Here is a 15,881-nt window from a genome sequence, read left to right on the forward strand (position 1 = left end):
ATAAATGTTATTTGCAGTTAACAATTTTCTTTTTTCTTTATTACAATATTTATGGCAAGACTAGGTATATATGTATTTCAAAAGTAGTTTGTTCCTTCGAGTCGGAAATGGTTATTTGTTTTTATTAATAATTAAATACTTAGAAATTTTAACTCTTATATATTTAGGTTATTGAGCGTTTCTACTCTTGTAGACGATCAATTTAGTTGTAAATTTTCCAAAACTACTCGGATATTTGTCAAACACAAGATTCGTTAACATTTCGATAATAAATAAAGAATTCCAGCCAAAGCGCTCGATAACCGAACAAATCCACTTTCCAGAAGGCTCCGTGTTCGGGGTGTCGCTGGAGACGCTGCTCCGCAAGGACATGCTGGTGTGGGAGGAGACGTGGAGCTCGGTGCCGGCCGCCGTGCGCGCGCTCGCCGCCGCGCTGCGCGAGCGCACGCGCGACGAGGGGCTGCTGCGCGTGCCCGGCAACAAGCACAAGGTGGGTGGATGCTTGGCGGGGAGGTGCTTCTGCTTCTGACGACAAAAATATTATAGTCAATTATGAAGTGATTTTACAATATTACGACAAACAACGAAAATTTACTCTCAAAATGAGTGAAAAACAGGTTTGATGAAAATAAATAGATAATCATATTAATGATTTACGCTGCCTTGGTAAAGGAACCGGATTCAAATCCCGCTAAATAATAACCATGATCGATTTTTTTTCTATTTTTATAAATAAGCTGCGGCTAAAGACGCGGCTTTGAAACCCACCGCTAGCCGTAGTTGTAGCGGAATGATGTATACTCATGAAATATTTTTCTAAAGCATTCAATGTACCCACAGATCGAGTCGCTGTGCCAGCTGATGGAGCGCGAGTGGTACTCGGACCGCGCGCACGTGGAGGCGGCGCTGCGGCGCGCCACGGGGCACGACCTCGCCGCCGTGTTCAAGCGCCTGCTGCGCGCGCTGCCGCAGCCGCCGCTCACGCAGGAGCTCATGCGCCTCTTCTATCACACTTATGGTGAGTGCGGAGTATGCTACATGTCAATTGTGTCGGGACTTCTTTGTGGACGCGGCTTCGAACATTTCAAGAGCTCAGGTATTCTATCACACTTACGGTGAGTGCGAGCGTTTTGTACATGTCGATTGTGTCGGGACTTCTATAGGGACGCGGACTCGAACATTTCAGAAGCAGCAAAATTGCCATCTTTGCTCTTTTGACGGGACTTCTTTGGGGACGCAGACAAACTCAGACTAACGTTTCAGTAGCTCCTTTGCTGACGTGAACTTCTTTGAGGACGCGGACTCAAGCTAAAACGTTTATTCATTCAATTAAACTTCTTATAGAAGCTTAATTGACTCATAAAATCATTTTAGCATCTATCCGTTCGGTATGCAGTTTCTACAGAGAAGAGCCGGTAAGAAACACTGTAGTTGCTGTTGTAACTACTTGATTGTTGGTTTTATTTGTTTTGATTTGGATTTACAGTATCATTTTATATTATATAATGCATAATATTTATTACACTGTGGCAAGCCGATTTGATAGAAAGTGCCTTCTGGGCATGTCTTTACTTGGAGTCCGAACCCCAGGCAGTTAGGGTTAGGGTACTGTGGGGGGTTCCCCTACACACAACTAAAGCGCGAGCGGTCGGTTGCAGCGCTGTCGGGCGGCACGCAGGGGCGCGCGCTGAGCCTGCTGGTGCAGCTGCTGCCGGCGGAGCAGCGCGCCACGCTGCGCGAGGTGCTGCGCCTCGTGCGCGAGATCGTCGCGCACAGCCACACCAACAAGATGAGCGAGCACAACGTGGCCATGATCATCGCGCCCGCGCTCTTCCCGCCCAGGTGAGCGCGCTGGTGGAACTCATACACGCACATACACACACAATCCAACTCCCCCCTATACACATACACATCCTCTAACACGCACCTATATAGTTATTAGGCACATACATACACACACACAAACATAGTAATAACTACACCATTCCTGAGAAATTTTGATAGAATAGAAAAATTTCGATCACGAGGCAGGATTCGAACCTGCGTATCTTGCCTAACCGTAGCAACGCCTAGCCTCTCGGCCACCCGTGATCCTGCCACAGTAATCGAATTTCTTCTACTCTTTCGGTTTCATGTGCCTAAGGGACACCCCGCCCTTTTTTACCCGGTTACACCATTCCTGTTACATTCTATAATTCCATCAGTTTATTTCATAAAAATACTAAAAACATAATAATCACGTGTTTGTGAAATTCTTTGGTATTTTTATTGTATTGTAAAAATCTAGGTTATATTATATTAACCAAAGCTTTCTCTTCTTGCAGCCTCCTCATCAAAGCATCAGACAGTTTAGAAACACAATTAGCAACAGCCGCGAACAGCTGCCATGTAACAGAAGCTCTTATGCGCTGGTGTGACCAACTGTGGATGGTTCCTGCCTCACTCCTAGCCGCCTCTCAGAGGAAACCGCACCAACACAGACGGAATAACCATACTTGAACACTTTATTTTTTAATTAGGTCTTTAAAGAAACCGTTATCCAAGGATTGTGGGACGGGTCATTTAACGGTGCTTCTAGAAGCATTAAGTGCTGTGCTTTATACGTTTAAGTGATGAACAGATTTCGAGTTATATTTTGAGTGTTTGACGAACGGCAGCCGTCAGCGCGGGTAAAATTTTAATTATCTGTGTGAATATGACACGACACGAAACGTCAATGCAGTGTTGCCAAGTTTTAGGACAAATTGTATGAAACAGTTATTATATTTTGTAACAGTAGTATAATTTAATACATAAGTGTAATATGAGTGATATTTATATATACTCCGTGTTAACATATAGGTATAAAGAAGCCAAATATTCAATACATTTGTAGTCTTTAATGTATGTATTCCAGTTGAGGCTAAGCCGTTTCCATTAAATAGAGGAATGTGAAGGCGTAACGAAAATTAACTAACAAAAAAAGTTAATCATTTTTATTTTTTAACTATTCTTAATCAATCTAATAAAACTATTTTTGTAAGTTATAAGCAATACTGTAATAGAAACTTTATTTAAAGTTACAATTATAGTGTACTTTAATTATCAAATTCGTTCCAATTTATCTATAGCTCTTGCTATCCTTTCTGATCGTGTTTTATCTAATTTAGTTACGCCGTTTTATGTATGGTGCCATGTGTGTGTGTGTTGGTTACCATTTGGATTCGAAAGGTTGTAAGATCGGTGCCCTGTGTTGATATTTTACTAAATGTAAATATGAATCGTAAAATATCTTAACAATTATCTAGGCAAGCAAAGACTGACTTGGTGTATTAGGATTAAGTATATTTACTATAACAAATAAAATGTGTATTATTCAGATAGTTTTTTATTTGACCCTATAATAACTATAACAATTAATTGTAATAATGTCAGATGATTTTTCATTCATGTAGAAATATTTTTAATTTACAAAGTTGCTTCTAAATACATTGCAGGTTTCAATATTCGTTAAGAATATTATGATATATATATAAAATTCTCGTGTCACAGTTTTCGTTGCCATACTCCTCCGAAACGGCTTGACCGATTCCTCTGAAATTTGGTAAGCATATTGGGTAGGTCTGAGAATCGGCCAACATCTATTTTTTATCCCGATATTCCTACGGGATACGGACTTACGCGGGTGAAACCGCGGGGCGCAGCTAGTGATACTATATTTTTGCCTGAACTGTTAAAGGAAATTCCTTTGGGAATGAGACATCAAGTGATTCTCTAGCCTCCCATCATCAGGCACATACCCAGACAGTCGTAACTTCCACACTAATGTTATAAATGTGAAAGTGAGTTTGTTTGTATATTTTAATTATGATTTAAGATATGATTTTTGTATCTGACTACATGTTACTGCTGTGAAACTTCTCATTCATAGAAATTACCTTTGTATATGGAAGCGATGCTGCGGGCAGAAAGCTAATCATATCATGAATTTGCTTCATTGTGACGTGCATTGAAACACCTTTGCATTTATTGTATTTGTAATTAATATTAAAAAAAAAAACTTTGAAAAAATGTTTATTAAAATACAATTTTCTGGAAAACTTAAAATTACATTGTTCCATGAAATATTCTGTAATGCAACGAACATACTTTCAATAACTCAGTTACAATTCTTCATGATAAACACACTTGACACTTATAAACATTAATACTTAATATTCTTAATCAAATAAACAGCTTCGTTGTCAGCGCCACACAGTATTCGTCCTTTATCCCAATGGATTGTATTCACAGCTTTATGCAGACCCGGCAAAATAGTGTCAACATTCATGACAGTTTTGTCATCTATCGGTAAATAGCTCTCAGGAGTTTTTTTGGTTAGTAATTCCATATCCCAATCCCATACTTCACCAGATAATGAACTGCTTAGTAATTTGTAAGGGTTTTCTGGGTGAAATTGCAATTCTGTTACACCAGCCGAGTGTGCATTGACTAAAGACGTGGGGAATTGGTTTATACGCAAGTCCCATACTGCGATGGAGCCTGATTCACTTCCGGCTAGTACAATGTGGGGCTGTGTTGGATGTTGGACAATGCATGTGGCAGCTACCTCTTCTGTAGATAAGAGAAATGATGCAGCTGGCTTTTTGTTGTCTGACCTTATGTCCCATATCTTCATGTGGCCCCTGATGTTTCCTGTGATCACCTGTGAAATGAATTGGATCTTGTAGAACTAATCTCATTGTAGAAAAAATTAATAAACAGATAGGTATTGACAAAAAAAAATCAAGTTTGTAAAAATTTACACAAACATACATAAAATTCAAATAACTCACTAATAGTGACCTAGTTTTATGGCATTAAAATGGTCATGAATATTAGAAGAAAAAAAATTAAAGAATACAAAACATGTTTCTGTCATGATGATATCTCCACCTTCCATTAGAGAATGGAAAATCAAATCGTACATAAGACAGGGTATAAATAATATTTATAAATTATACTCACCTCATTTGATTTAATAAAACACACTGAATGCAATGAGCAGCTATCTGCACTATGATAGAGGGTGCTGGTAATGTCTCCCCGCCTGCCATTCAGTATATTAACCTTCCCATCTTCACCCACTGAAGCTACATCTCCTTCAAATGTGTCTAGTGAGGTGCATGAGCATGGATCATGGCTGAAATTAATTTTAATTATTTTGGCTGAAATTTATTTTAAGTTTTAATTATTTGTGACATGAGATGGATAGTAAAAACGTTGTAGGAGAGATTATGTACCAGAAATTCCCCAGATACTGTGTATTATATGACAAGTTTTATCCAAAATCATTTAAAATCTATCAAAATGATGAAGCTATTGAAAATTTTAGTCTTACTTTATTTTGTGTAAATGTTTCCATTCAAACACTTCTTTTAACGGAGCCTGTCGTTCATATGAACTTATCTCAAGAATTCTAACCTCACCGCTCGATATAGAAACAGCAATTTTATTCTTATCTATAAATTTAATTTCTGTGACATCACCCGCGACCTTATACTCGGAAATTTGGCGAGGGTATTCCACATCTTCATCTTCATTTATACACTCAAATGACCATACTTTTATAGAGTTTTCTTCATCGTCCCAACTGCCGGTAAAAAAGTGTTTTGTTTCTACATAATCTTCGGGAATCCATCGCACTTTATTAACCTTTTGTGATACAAAAGTTCCTTCAACTTCTATTGACATAATGTTATGCGCAAGAAAATTATTAAAATAAAATATGATCTGTAAATAAAAACAGGTTGACTTAAAGCACGGTTAGAAAATTGACAATTCTACTATTGACTCCTGTCGGCTGTCAACGTCAACCACCTTTTTTCACTGGAAGAATGTTGCCAGTTTTTTATGTTCTTAAAATTTATTTATAATATTCACTATTATTATATAGGTACTTCAAGGTTCGTGTTTATATGCTGCTATCTGCGATAAATCTATGTCTATCACTGTTATGCACATGTTACGTATTATGTAGAATTAAAATATAAAATTAATATTATTTTAAAAGAGCAACTACAGAGTTTCTTGCCGGCTCTTTTCTGTAGAAACTGCCTTCCGAACCGGTGGTAAATGTAATAACTGTGTAATATTATGACGATTTAAAAGTGCTTCTATAAGAAGTCTAGTCGAATGAATAAATGTTTGAGTTTGAGTGGGTTGTATAAACAATGTACTTACTTCATTTTATGTCAATAAATACATTTTATTTATATAGAACTGATTCGACACATCAAAGTAATTCGGAAACACTTCTTTCCAGTATCTTACACAGTAGGTACAGCTAATTACATCCTTGTACAGTGTCCAATTGATGGTGTTTTTATGTGCATAAAATTGGATTCCTATTAATAAGTTTTTTTTGACGTAAAAATTTATGTGGTACAACGTCTCTTAACTAACGTAACTTCTACATTTAGATTGTTAACTCGCTAAATGTAATTACACTTTAAAATTAGTGACGACGACGTATACCCGTATGCTACTGTTTGACAACGTGTTATGCACTATTCTCTGGTCTCTGCAGCTACAGCTCTTGGACAACGAATGCAGAACGTGTAATATACTTACGTTCTACTAGTATTGTATTATGTCATCTGTGGTTTAACGTTGAACTTTGAAGCACAAATGTGGAGGGTAGTAACTAGTTCTTAATCTGTAGAGGGGATTGACAGGAGTAAAGATTAGCTGATAAGCGATAATAGATCTTCAGATGATACGATAAGCATATTAAAGTGCTAGATAAGGATTATGAAGTGTTTGATGTTTTTAAAGTTTAGAATTGAACATTTATTAGTATCAGTTGTTATTTCTTTGCAAGCCGGTATATAATTAGTTCGCAGTATTGTTCAAAATTTAATTCAAATAATAAAAATATGGTACGGAAAGACGTGATGTCTCCAGCAGATTCTGGTAAATATATTGCAAAATTATCCCAACATGTTAAAATACACGACGAAGGAATTACAAAACTATGTGACGAGGTAAGTAAGGTATCGATTGTTAGTTTTAAAATTGTTTTTCTTGATAAACAAAACTCTTTGTCGTTCTTATCGGCTAGGAATTCTGATTAATTTCTTCGATAGGTCTCACACAAAAATTCAGAGGTTGCCCATGTGTCTATGTTACATGTTTATATAGTCACATATGTATAAGAAGTTTGTGTCTCCAATCGAAAAAAATGTATGCATGACAGCTATTTTTCTCATTCTAAAAGTCGAGTAAAGAAACCCTTTGTATATTGTGATAACTACACAATTTTTTTCTCAATCTATAAACTACTTAACAAAAAATATTAATATTCCAGATACTCAAATCAATAAAGGACAAAAAGATTACTATCCCCGAGATAGGCACAAGTTCCATCCAGCCCACTAAAGATCACCCCAGAGCAGCTGATTGGGTTTTTGTGGTGGATGCACTGAACTTTTGTTTCTGGTCAAAGAGCAAGGAACAACAGTGGACAGTGGACGGTCACACTGGATATTGTGCTCTGGAAGCTGCATTGTTTAGAGCTATTAAGGTAAATCATTTAAAAGTTGATTTTGTAAGAAGCAGGACTTAATAGCAAAGCCAAGCACTGGAGTCATTATTTTATTTAAAAAATGAATATTAAGATTAAACATGTTATTTTGATATCATGTTAATCATATATTTGATACTGTAAATATAATTTATATTATATAAAACTTTACTCATCATAATCATATTATTTTAATTTTCACTGCAGAAATACAGACTGAAGTAAAGGTGACTAAAGCCTAGTGAGATAAATTTTATATACATAGTTTTATTTATCAATATACTGGTCTTATGTAAATTGAAATTTATCTGCTTTATCATATTTCAGGATGGGTATGACATCACAAACCCAGAATACTACTCAAAAATATCAAGGGAAGACTTATCAAAATTATTCAAAGGTGACACAGATGCGGAAATTCCTTTATTCCAAGAGCGAATAGATGTTCTACATGAAGTAGGTTCCATCCTGTTGCATAAATACAATGGAACATTCGAGACATGTGTGCAAGAAGCAAATAAATCGGCTGCCAAATTACTCCATATTGTGGTAGAAAACTTTCCATGCTTCAGAGATGAGGCCATGTATAAGGAACGAAGAGTCTCTCTGTACAAACGAGCCCAAATACTTGTTGCTGACTTGTGGAATTTCTTCGGAGGCACCGGGTGGGGAGAGTTCAAGGATATAGATGTGATAACTATGTTTGCTGACTATAGAGTCCCACAAGTGTTGGTTTATTTTGGTGTGTTGAGTTATAGCGATGAATTAATGGACAAATTGAGAAACGGTGAGATATTTCTTGATGTTAATAGATTTTAACCACCAATTTAGGAGTTTCAATTGTGAGTGGTAGTAAGGGTTATTTAAAAATTGATATTAAAATATTATATGGCCTTAAAAGTAAAGCTTCCATTCAAGTTATTTATGAATTTTTATTTCTTCATTTCTTAATTTAAAGTTTGAGCTGAACTTGTTTATTCTGATATTATGACAATCCACATAAGATTTATTAATGTAAATCATATGCACATTATGCGCATTGCGCAGTATGATTTGTTTTTTTTGGGGGATTTGAATGCCTAAAACATCCCCCCCATGCATATGCATCCATAATCAAGCAAAATTAGTAATAATTAACAGTTTACAAATATTTAATGTTCTATATTCGATATTCATATTTTCAGACATTCTTCTACCGAGCGGGTCAGAAGAAGAAGTCGAAATAAGAGGTTGTTCAATTCACGCAGTGGAATTGCTCAAGAAGAGTTTGCAACAGAAAATAAGAGATAAAGAGGAGAGTATAGAAGTTCCAAATTCAAGTTTAATTGATTATTTTTTGTGGTGCTACAGACGGAAACATGCGCAAGAGATGGAAATAGTTCCATATCACAAGACATTAGGTATTTATTATTGAATCTGTGATGAATATCTTAAAAGATTTTCTCAATATTTGTACAAGTTTGTAGTTTATACTAGAGATGCCAAGAATATTCGGCAACTATTCGGTATTCGGCCTATTCGGCCACTTTTAAGCTATTCGGTATTCGGCCGAATAATACGTACTATTCGGCCGAATACCGAATAGCAAATCAATGAAAAAAAGACACATCATATTACTTAAAATTATCTATTTATTTCCAAATTACAACTCTTTAGTAATTAAAATTGATCAGTGGTAAGTTGTGATGGATAAAAACAAGCTTATCAGCAATTATTGGTAGCAAACGACTACGCTTTTCATCGTAAATGATACCAGCCTCAGAAAATAACCTCTCACTATACACGCTACTTCCAGGAGAAGAAAGATACACTTCAGCAAACTTCGAAAGGTTTGGGTATTGTTTTTCGTTTGCTAACCACCACTTGTAAGGATCGGCCTTCCTATCTAGGCGACTATCCTTGACGTGATTTACTCGCAATTGAATTGAAACAAATAGCCATCGATCTCCTGCCGCGCCAACGCAACGAGGAAAACAGGTTTTTACTTGTCTTATTCCAGCGAACGCGCCCCGACAAGCATGTATTTCGTGCCGAATATTCAGTGGCCGAATATTCGGCGCTTCGGCCGACAGCGTTGCCGAATATTCGGTATTCGGTATTCGGCCAATCAACTATTCGTGGCATCTCTAGTTTATACTAGTCTTATAACATTAAGATTATTATATTAATTATATAAAATCAATTTGTGATTGAAAGTTTAACTTTAATAAGTATATGATCATTCCTAATAAAGGTGCGGGTACAGTACAAACTAGTCATAAATATAGACTACTAGCTGCGCCCCGCGGTTTCATTCGTGTATCCGTAGTCAGAATCCGTAGTCAAGTCCGTATCCCGTAGGAATATCGGGATAAAAAGTTGCCTATATATTATTTCAGTTGTCCAGCTGTCTACGTAACAAATTCAATATAATTGTACTAATTTAGGATTCGATGTTTGAATTTATATCGTGATTTATTTTGTATCGAATATGGTTGTGTTTAGTCTTTAGTTGTTTTATACGTGTATTAAAGATTAAAAATCTGAAGTATTATAAGTATCGATTCATTAAATATTTTTATGTAGTTTTTATACTTTTGAAAAGACACGATAGTATACAAACACAAACAATTTAGTTCTTCCTTAAAAGGTCAGCTACTCCTTCACAAGAACTCTTGTGGATGTCAATCACTCTTCCGCCATTTTGCCATCGTTTGCCCGCATTTTTTATAAAAAAAATATATTTATGTAAATAACAGTATTAAAGTGCTGAATAGAATATTATAATATTAATTAAAGTTAACTAATGATTATATTGTGGTCTCTCGGATATATCACGTATAGCACATGGATCGCATGGTGAGTGACACCAACGGTGAAAACATACTATCGTGATCAAACGAAATTTAAACAAACTCTTTAGTTAGCTTAATAGATTACTAATGGATATATTTTGATATCAGTATTTATGTTTATTTGTACCTAAACTTTAAGAATTGAAATAAAATTTGATTTATTAAAAATGTGTAATTATTTTATTATCTCATACCTATACAATTATTTATTGAATATTTATCTAATGAGCTTATTGTTTGGTAGTTTAAATTTAAATTCATTTTGTATTTTTGTTCGAGTCCTGACACAAGTTTGAGTTATAATTTCTTATAAGAAGCGAAGAGATTTCTGTGAATTTTGTGTTTTTAATTATAATTGTGAGTTAGAATAAGTGTGAAATTCCGTTTGTGTCTTTTGCTGCTCGAAGTTACCCAACATGTCCAATATATTAAACATAATCAGCCCACAGAGTCCTATACTCCAGCCGGTGTTGACATAAAAATGTTTCATTGATTTTTCGTCTTTAGTGTTCTTAGCAATTTTCATAGAAACAAAAGCAAGAGAAAAAATATTATATTTATATTTATTTTATTTAATACTCTTTAACAAATAATTGTACAGGAAACTTAAATATATATATATTAGTAACAAGTAAAAAATAAAGAGTACAATTTGTTGGGCGGCCTTATCACTCAGAAGTGATCTCTTCCAGGCAACCCGGGCAAAAGGTAACAAGCATTAATAAGAGTACTAACATAAATATGTAAGAGTGAGAGTCCACGACAAGTGAACATTTTACACGATTCAGGGATTTTTCTTCAACTGGTCCCTCGTTTGTGAAGGCCTTAAATGTCATAGATATCTCTATGATATTTTTTTACTTCTTAAAATCGATTTGTAGAGGTGTCAACTTAGTGTTCTTTCATAAATAATACTCGTTTTATATTTTGAATAAATTTATTCACCCCACAGAGCAGAATACACCACATCCAAAAATATTTGTTTATGCTATAATTATTTTCTCAATATCACATTTCATACGATAAGGGGCTGATATTGCACTCACGAATGGTATAATATTTGGCTAGACCCGACTGAGGGCGGTAAAAAATAAATTTTAAACTGTGTAAGTACAATTATAAAGATTAAATATGACACTAGAATATGCTTTAAATTTATACAATTTAAGAATAAATAAAAAGTTTAACAAAAATTAAGTTAGAAACACTTAATTATGCCCTAGCCCGATCTTACCTTATATTTTATTATAATTGAAGTCAAAGGATTTCTCTTTTGCACTTTTTAAATTTGAAGATACATTTTGTTATAATCTGTGGTCCAATGTTAAATAGATAAGCAAGGTTATTCTCCCTCACGTCTTTGACTTCGTAAATACATTAATTCATAATTTGGACACAACCGCTAAACAACTTGAATTATTTATTTTATTTACAACTTTGGCATTCGCTACACAATGATTACAAAATGGCACTATTCTAAATTATTTACACCATAACCTAAATAGATTAAATGTGACCAAATGTATAAAATAAGATTCCTACTCTAAAAGCACCTTTTAGTAATATTCACCACATTGTTTTGCTCTTTTAATATAGTTCATAATCATACATTTCATATTCGTATAAATTAAGATTAGATCTAGCATAATTGATAAATAATAATTATTTTACATTCCCAATTATATTATCTGTGCTAATATGTCTCCTTCAAAATAGTTTTATTTATTCATTATCTGTATTCAGATTTTAAGTATGCCCATATAAGCAGTTGTTCACTCAATATTATCTATTATTAATTATTAATTCCATACAATATTGCTACCAACCCAGTAATCGCTTTTCGTTTATGAAATAACTACACAACAAGTTTGCGGTGATCGAAACAAGTCGTAGTTAGCATTATTCTAATAAGATTTTACCAATAGAACTTCAGTATACAAAATTCAGTACATATCAATCATGTTCACTATAAATAAAATACCAGTCAATACGATCACATTGTTAATTAAAAACGCTTATCAAATCAGCCAAATTTTAGATATGGCCACTAAATAAAGCGACGTACACACGTTATATTTTGACACTGGCGACACAACCTTTTACCTGTCAACGTTTTCCGTTATTTACCGTTGAATTTTGACTTTAAACTTTCGAAGAATGCTAATTTGGTTTTAATAGTGCCTGGTTCAGGTACGGGACTGCCTGGTCGGCTGGATTCTTTTACGACTTCTTCAGTTCCTTCTGGTATTTCCTTAGCACCACCCGGCACCTTGATACTTGTGGGCATTGACAATTTAAGCTCTTCCCTAAATTCCTTTGAAATACTTCTCGCTGTGAGGCTGTGCATGTACATTTGCTTGCTTGCTTTATCGTTCTTTGATTCTAGAAGGTTCTCCCTACTTCTTTTACGCCATAGTTCGTGGGGTGGCTGCAATGTTGTTATTATAATTTTAATATACACGTTTTAAATAAACCATATTTCACTAGCTTATTCATCTTTTATAAATCTTATAAAAAACAAACACTCTTAAGATATTTTAATAATCAACAGTAAAAGTATACCTATTCTTGGAAGAGAAATGACAAACACAATGGATTAGAATCTCATCTTTTAAAATTCTCTGAGGTTATTTTAATCACATAATTTCGAATTGATTTTCTTTTGTGATACCTTATCTTATACTAGCTGCGCCCCGCGGTTTCACCCGCGTAAGTCGCGATTCTCGTAGGAATACAGGTATAAATAGTTGCCTATGTGTTATTCCAGTAGTCTAGATATCTACGTACCAAGAGTAACAAACATACACATACACATACATCCATCCTTACAAACTTTCGCATTTATAATATTAGTAGGATTTGAGGCTTAGCTATTTATTTCAATAGTTACAACAAATGAAATAGTTGCAATTGAAGTTAATTTTAAATCAAAATAATCGCTTACATTGAGTAAAATTAGTGAATATCAATAAAATCTATAAATGTGCTGCAATCAGTTGTTAAAATGTTGATGAAGTTTTTATCTTTAATGAGGACAATCAATTGATATACACTGACCTTGGACGGTTCACTTAGATTATCCATACTAACGAATTTTTTAGCCAACTCCTTCACTTTAGGTAATTGCGGCAGTATTTCATCTATTTCGCTGATCTTCTGCAGTTTATTTTCCCTCAGATCTATTCTCGTCAATGTGTCGTCATCAAGGTGAGCATTCTGACTGAGCCTATCAACAATTTCTCCCGGGATTTCCTTATCAGCTGAATTCATTTTGTCATCGTCAGCGGCTTGTTCATATCGCGATACGTTATCTTCAGGTTTACATTTCACTATCTCGCCAGTTTGTACGTTATATATTTTGATGGAATCTTCAATGCTGCTCGAACCGATCGAATTTTCTATACTGTTATTCGACGGTGATTTTTCTAATTCGTGAACATCTGGAACGCCTAAATGTTGATCTGATCTGGTTATTGCCAATATTTCGTCAAACTGTCTATCCGTTTCTTCAACTAGGGCTGGTTTCGCTACATATATTGTTTGTTCGTCATTATCCTCATAATCTATTAGTATATCGTTCTCATCATCAATTGGGCCTGTAGTTATTGATTTCGGCATTTGCTCTTTGCCACCGAATTTTGTATACTCTTGATTGGCAGCAATTGTGTTGAATTGTTTTATTAATAACTCCTGAAAATTATTCATGTTTAAAGTAATGTGCATTTTGGTAAAGTACTAATTGTATATGAAAATGGAAATGAGTGATTTGACGATTTTAAGCCCCCACAGCTTAAACTGTATCTAGAAGTAAGACTGTCTGAACTCTAAGTTTTTATGTCAGTTAACAAATTAGAACTAGGTAGTTAGAAGTATTGTGTTTTATAGTGATGCAATAGGCAAGTTAGATTGGTTAGTTATAAGCGGATGCTGTAAACGCCAATAAAATTCTGTGCAATAAGAAAATTTTAAGAGGTTAGTTCGCACGTAAGCGTTGTTAGCCAAAATTCATTCACCGAAATCTCACAACACTCACCACTAACTGCTTGGTGGATTACTGTTGTAATTACTGAAATTTAACAACAAGGGCACTACTGCTTAGTGCAATATTTTATATTAATAAAGTGCGAGTGCTGTTAGTCAGCAGAAATGTTGTAACCGAGCATGCCAACTGTAACACTCAACAGGCAATATTGTGTCAAAACGAAGATATGTTTTAAACTGAATTTCTCATAACCATATAATGATGTGTAATATTTTGAGAGTTCGAAGACTAGATATTTATGTATATATCTATGTAGGTATCGTACATAGTAGAGATTGGAAACTTTGGACCGTAAATCTATCTACATAGTCAGATTAAGTGCTGAAGGAGGTGTAGTAATCGGAATCTAATTGGGTCATTCACCATAAATCTTTGTGGAAGCCTTTTAACCTGAGACTTCCACCGAACGTGAAATTGAGAGAGGGCCGGCGCTTAACTCGCGAGTACCCATCCACACTTCGCAAAGTGTTACTGCGCCTAACATTATTGTACGTCTCGAAAAGATCTTCCGTTACTTCCGGCGTTTTCGGTATCTTAAGTCTAACTATATCCTCGTTTTCCACATAACCGTCACCTCCGTTTTTGTTATGTTCTCTTACGTTGGTCCTGCTCACTTTGCGCTTGTGCGCAATATCGTCAGAGTCTATGGGGTTTTCGAAAATGGGGTTTATGGCAAAGTTGGGGCTAGCGTTTCTGGGGCTGAATACGGCGCGAACGATGTTCTGATGGAGGGCGCAGGCTTCCAGCTCGCTCAGGGAGCTGCTGGCACTTACAGGCGACGCGAACTCGCCATCGAAATTGTCTAAACTGCTCGACTTGTTGATCGAACTGGATATCGAGCTGGTGTCGCTGAACGTCTTTTCGCGTCCTCCGGATGAAAGTTTCGCCTCTTTGATATAGTAGTCTCTGCCGTAGCTGTGGACAGTCATAGTAATGATAATTTGAAAATGATTCACACTTATGTTTACTTCGCTTATTTGAATAATCTTTTTTATTATACATGATTGTTGCCGTATCGATTTAATTGATACGAAATTTTATCACGACTGTCAGTATCATAAAATAGTGATATAAATTGTCGTTAAGGGATCATACAAACCGTTTATATTGTGGAACATCCTCCGCTAGAACGTCTTTTAATACTCTCGGTGAAGGACTTGGTGTTCTGCCGTTTCTTAAACATTCAGTACTCTGACTCATTGCAATGGTTTTAGTGTCCTTACTGTTTTGAACTGTTATGTTTTCTGTTACGTTTTCGTTTGACGCATACTTGTCTTCGGTGGTTTTGCTTGTCAACGTATCAAATAGAGATGATGTGCTCTTTGCGGATAATCTTTTCTTAATTGCCTCTGGGGAGTAAGGATTGTTGGGCATTTCGACGTAGTTAAGCCACTTCTTGCGTTCTCGGTATGCAATGGATCCTGGAATAGCAATTGTTAAAAAATAACAATTTTTGATGTAT

General features: G+C 35.3%; 4 protein-coding genes across 5 annotated transcripts in view; 2 read left to right on the forward strand and 2 right to left on the reverse strand.

Annotated features, from left to right (window-relative positions):
* Positions 1-3,358, forward strand: part of LOC119829288 (rho GTPase-activating protein conundrum) — a 56,475-nt gene extending 53,117 nt beyond the window's left edge. For both annotated transcript variants that reach the window (XM_038351733.1, XM_038351734.1), the window contains 4 exons: positions 324-490; positions 841-1,018; positions 1,659-1,842; positions 2,325-3,358. In XM_038351733.1, the coding sequence (XP_038207661.1) occupies positions 324-490; positions 841-1,018; positions 1,659-1,842; positions 2,325-2,499 (704 nt within the window). In that variant the 3' untranslated portion in view covers positions 2,500-3,358. The remainder of the gene's footprint in view (positions 1-323; positions 491-840; positions 1,019-1,658; positions 1,843-2,324) is intronic.
* Positions 3,359-4,042: 684 nt separating this feature from the next.
* Positions 4,043-5,802, reverse strand: LOC119829707 (nucleoporin Nup43). Its single transcript, XM_038352346.1, has 3 exons — positions 5,360-5,802; positions 4,987-5,161; positions 4,043-4,684 (listed from the first exon to the last, which is right to left on the reverse strand). The coding sequence occupies exons 1-3, from the start codon at positions 5,710-5,712 to the stop codon at positions 4,184-4,186; spliced, it is 1,029 nt and encodes a 342-aa protein (XP_038208274.1). The 5' UTR covers positions 5,713-5,802; the 3' UTR covers positions 4,043-4,183.
* A 542-nt stretch (positions 5,803-6,344) lies between these two features.
* Positions 6,345-9,346, forward strand: LOC119829761 (queuosine salvage protein). The gene is made up of 4 exons (XM_038352443.1): positions 6,345-7,004; positions 7,328-7,543; positions 7,871-8,330; positions 8,728-9,346. The coding sequence occupies exons 1-4, from the start codon at positions 6,897-6,899 to the stop codon at positions 8,955-8,957; spliced, it is 1,014 nt and encodes a 337-aa protein (XP_038208371.1). The 5' UTR covers positions 6,345-6,896; the 3' UTR covers positions 8,958-9,346.
* A 1,949-nt stretch (positions 9,347-11,295) lies between these two features.
* LOC119829496 overlaps positions 11,296-15,881 on the reverse strand; it is a 35,508-nt gene continuing 30,922 nt past the window's right edge. The window contains 5 exon segments of the mRNA XM_038352025.1: positions 11,296-12,805; positions 13,435-14,064; positions 14,597-14,638; positions 15,052-15,334; positions 15,519-15,854. Coding sequence (XP_038207953.1) covers positions 12,497-12,805; positions 13,435-14,064; positions 14,597-14,638; positions 15,052-15,334; positions 15,519-15,854 — 1,600 coding nt within the window. The 3' untranslated portion in view covers positions 11,296-12,496.

The sequence above is a fragment of the Zerene cesonia genome, chromosome 10 (assembly GCF_012273895.1).
Source record: "Zerene cesonia ecotype Mississippi chromosome 10, Zerene_cesonia_1.1, whole genome shotgun sequence".
NCBI classification, from domain to species: Eukaryota; Metazoa; Arthropoda; class Insecta; order Lepidoptera; family Pieridae; genus Zerene; species Zerene cesonia.

Coding starts and splice junctions, on each gene's coding strand:
- LOC119829761 (XM_038352443.1), top strand. CDS start 6,897: ATGGTACGGAAAGACGTGATGTCTCCAGCAGATTCTGGTAAATATATT. Junction 7,005..7,327: donor TTACAAAACTATGTGACGAG/GTAAGTAAGGTA, acceptor TTAATATTCCAG/ATACTCAAATCAATAAAGGA. Junction 8,331..8,727: donor AATGGACAAATTGAGAAACG/GTGAGATATTTC, acceptor TCATATTTTCAG/ACATTCTTCTACCGAGCGGG.
- LOC119829707 (XM_038352346.1), bottom strand. CDS start 5,712: ATGTCAATAGAAGTTGAAGGAACTTTTGTATCACAAAAGGTTAATAAA. Junction 5,162..5,359: donor AAACATTTACACAAAATAAA/GTAAGACTAAAA, acceptor AATTAATTTCAG/CCATGATCCATGCTCATGCA. Junction 4,685..4,986: donor GTTTTATTAAATCAAATGAG/GTGAGTATAATT, acceptor TTCATTTCACAG/GTGATCACAGGAAACATCAG.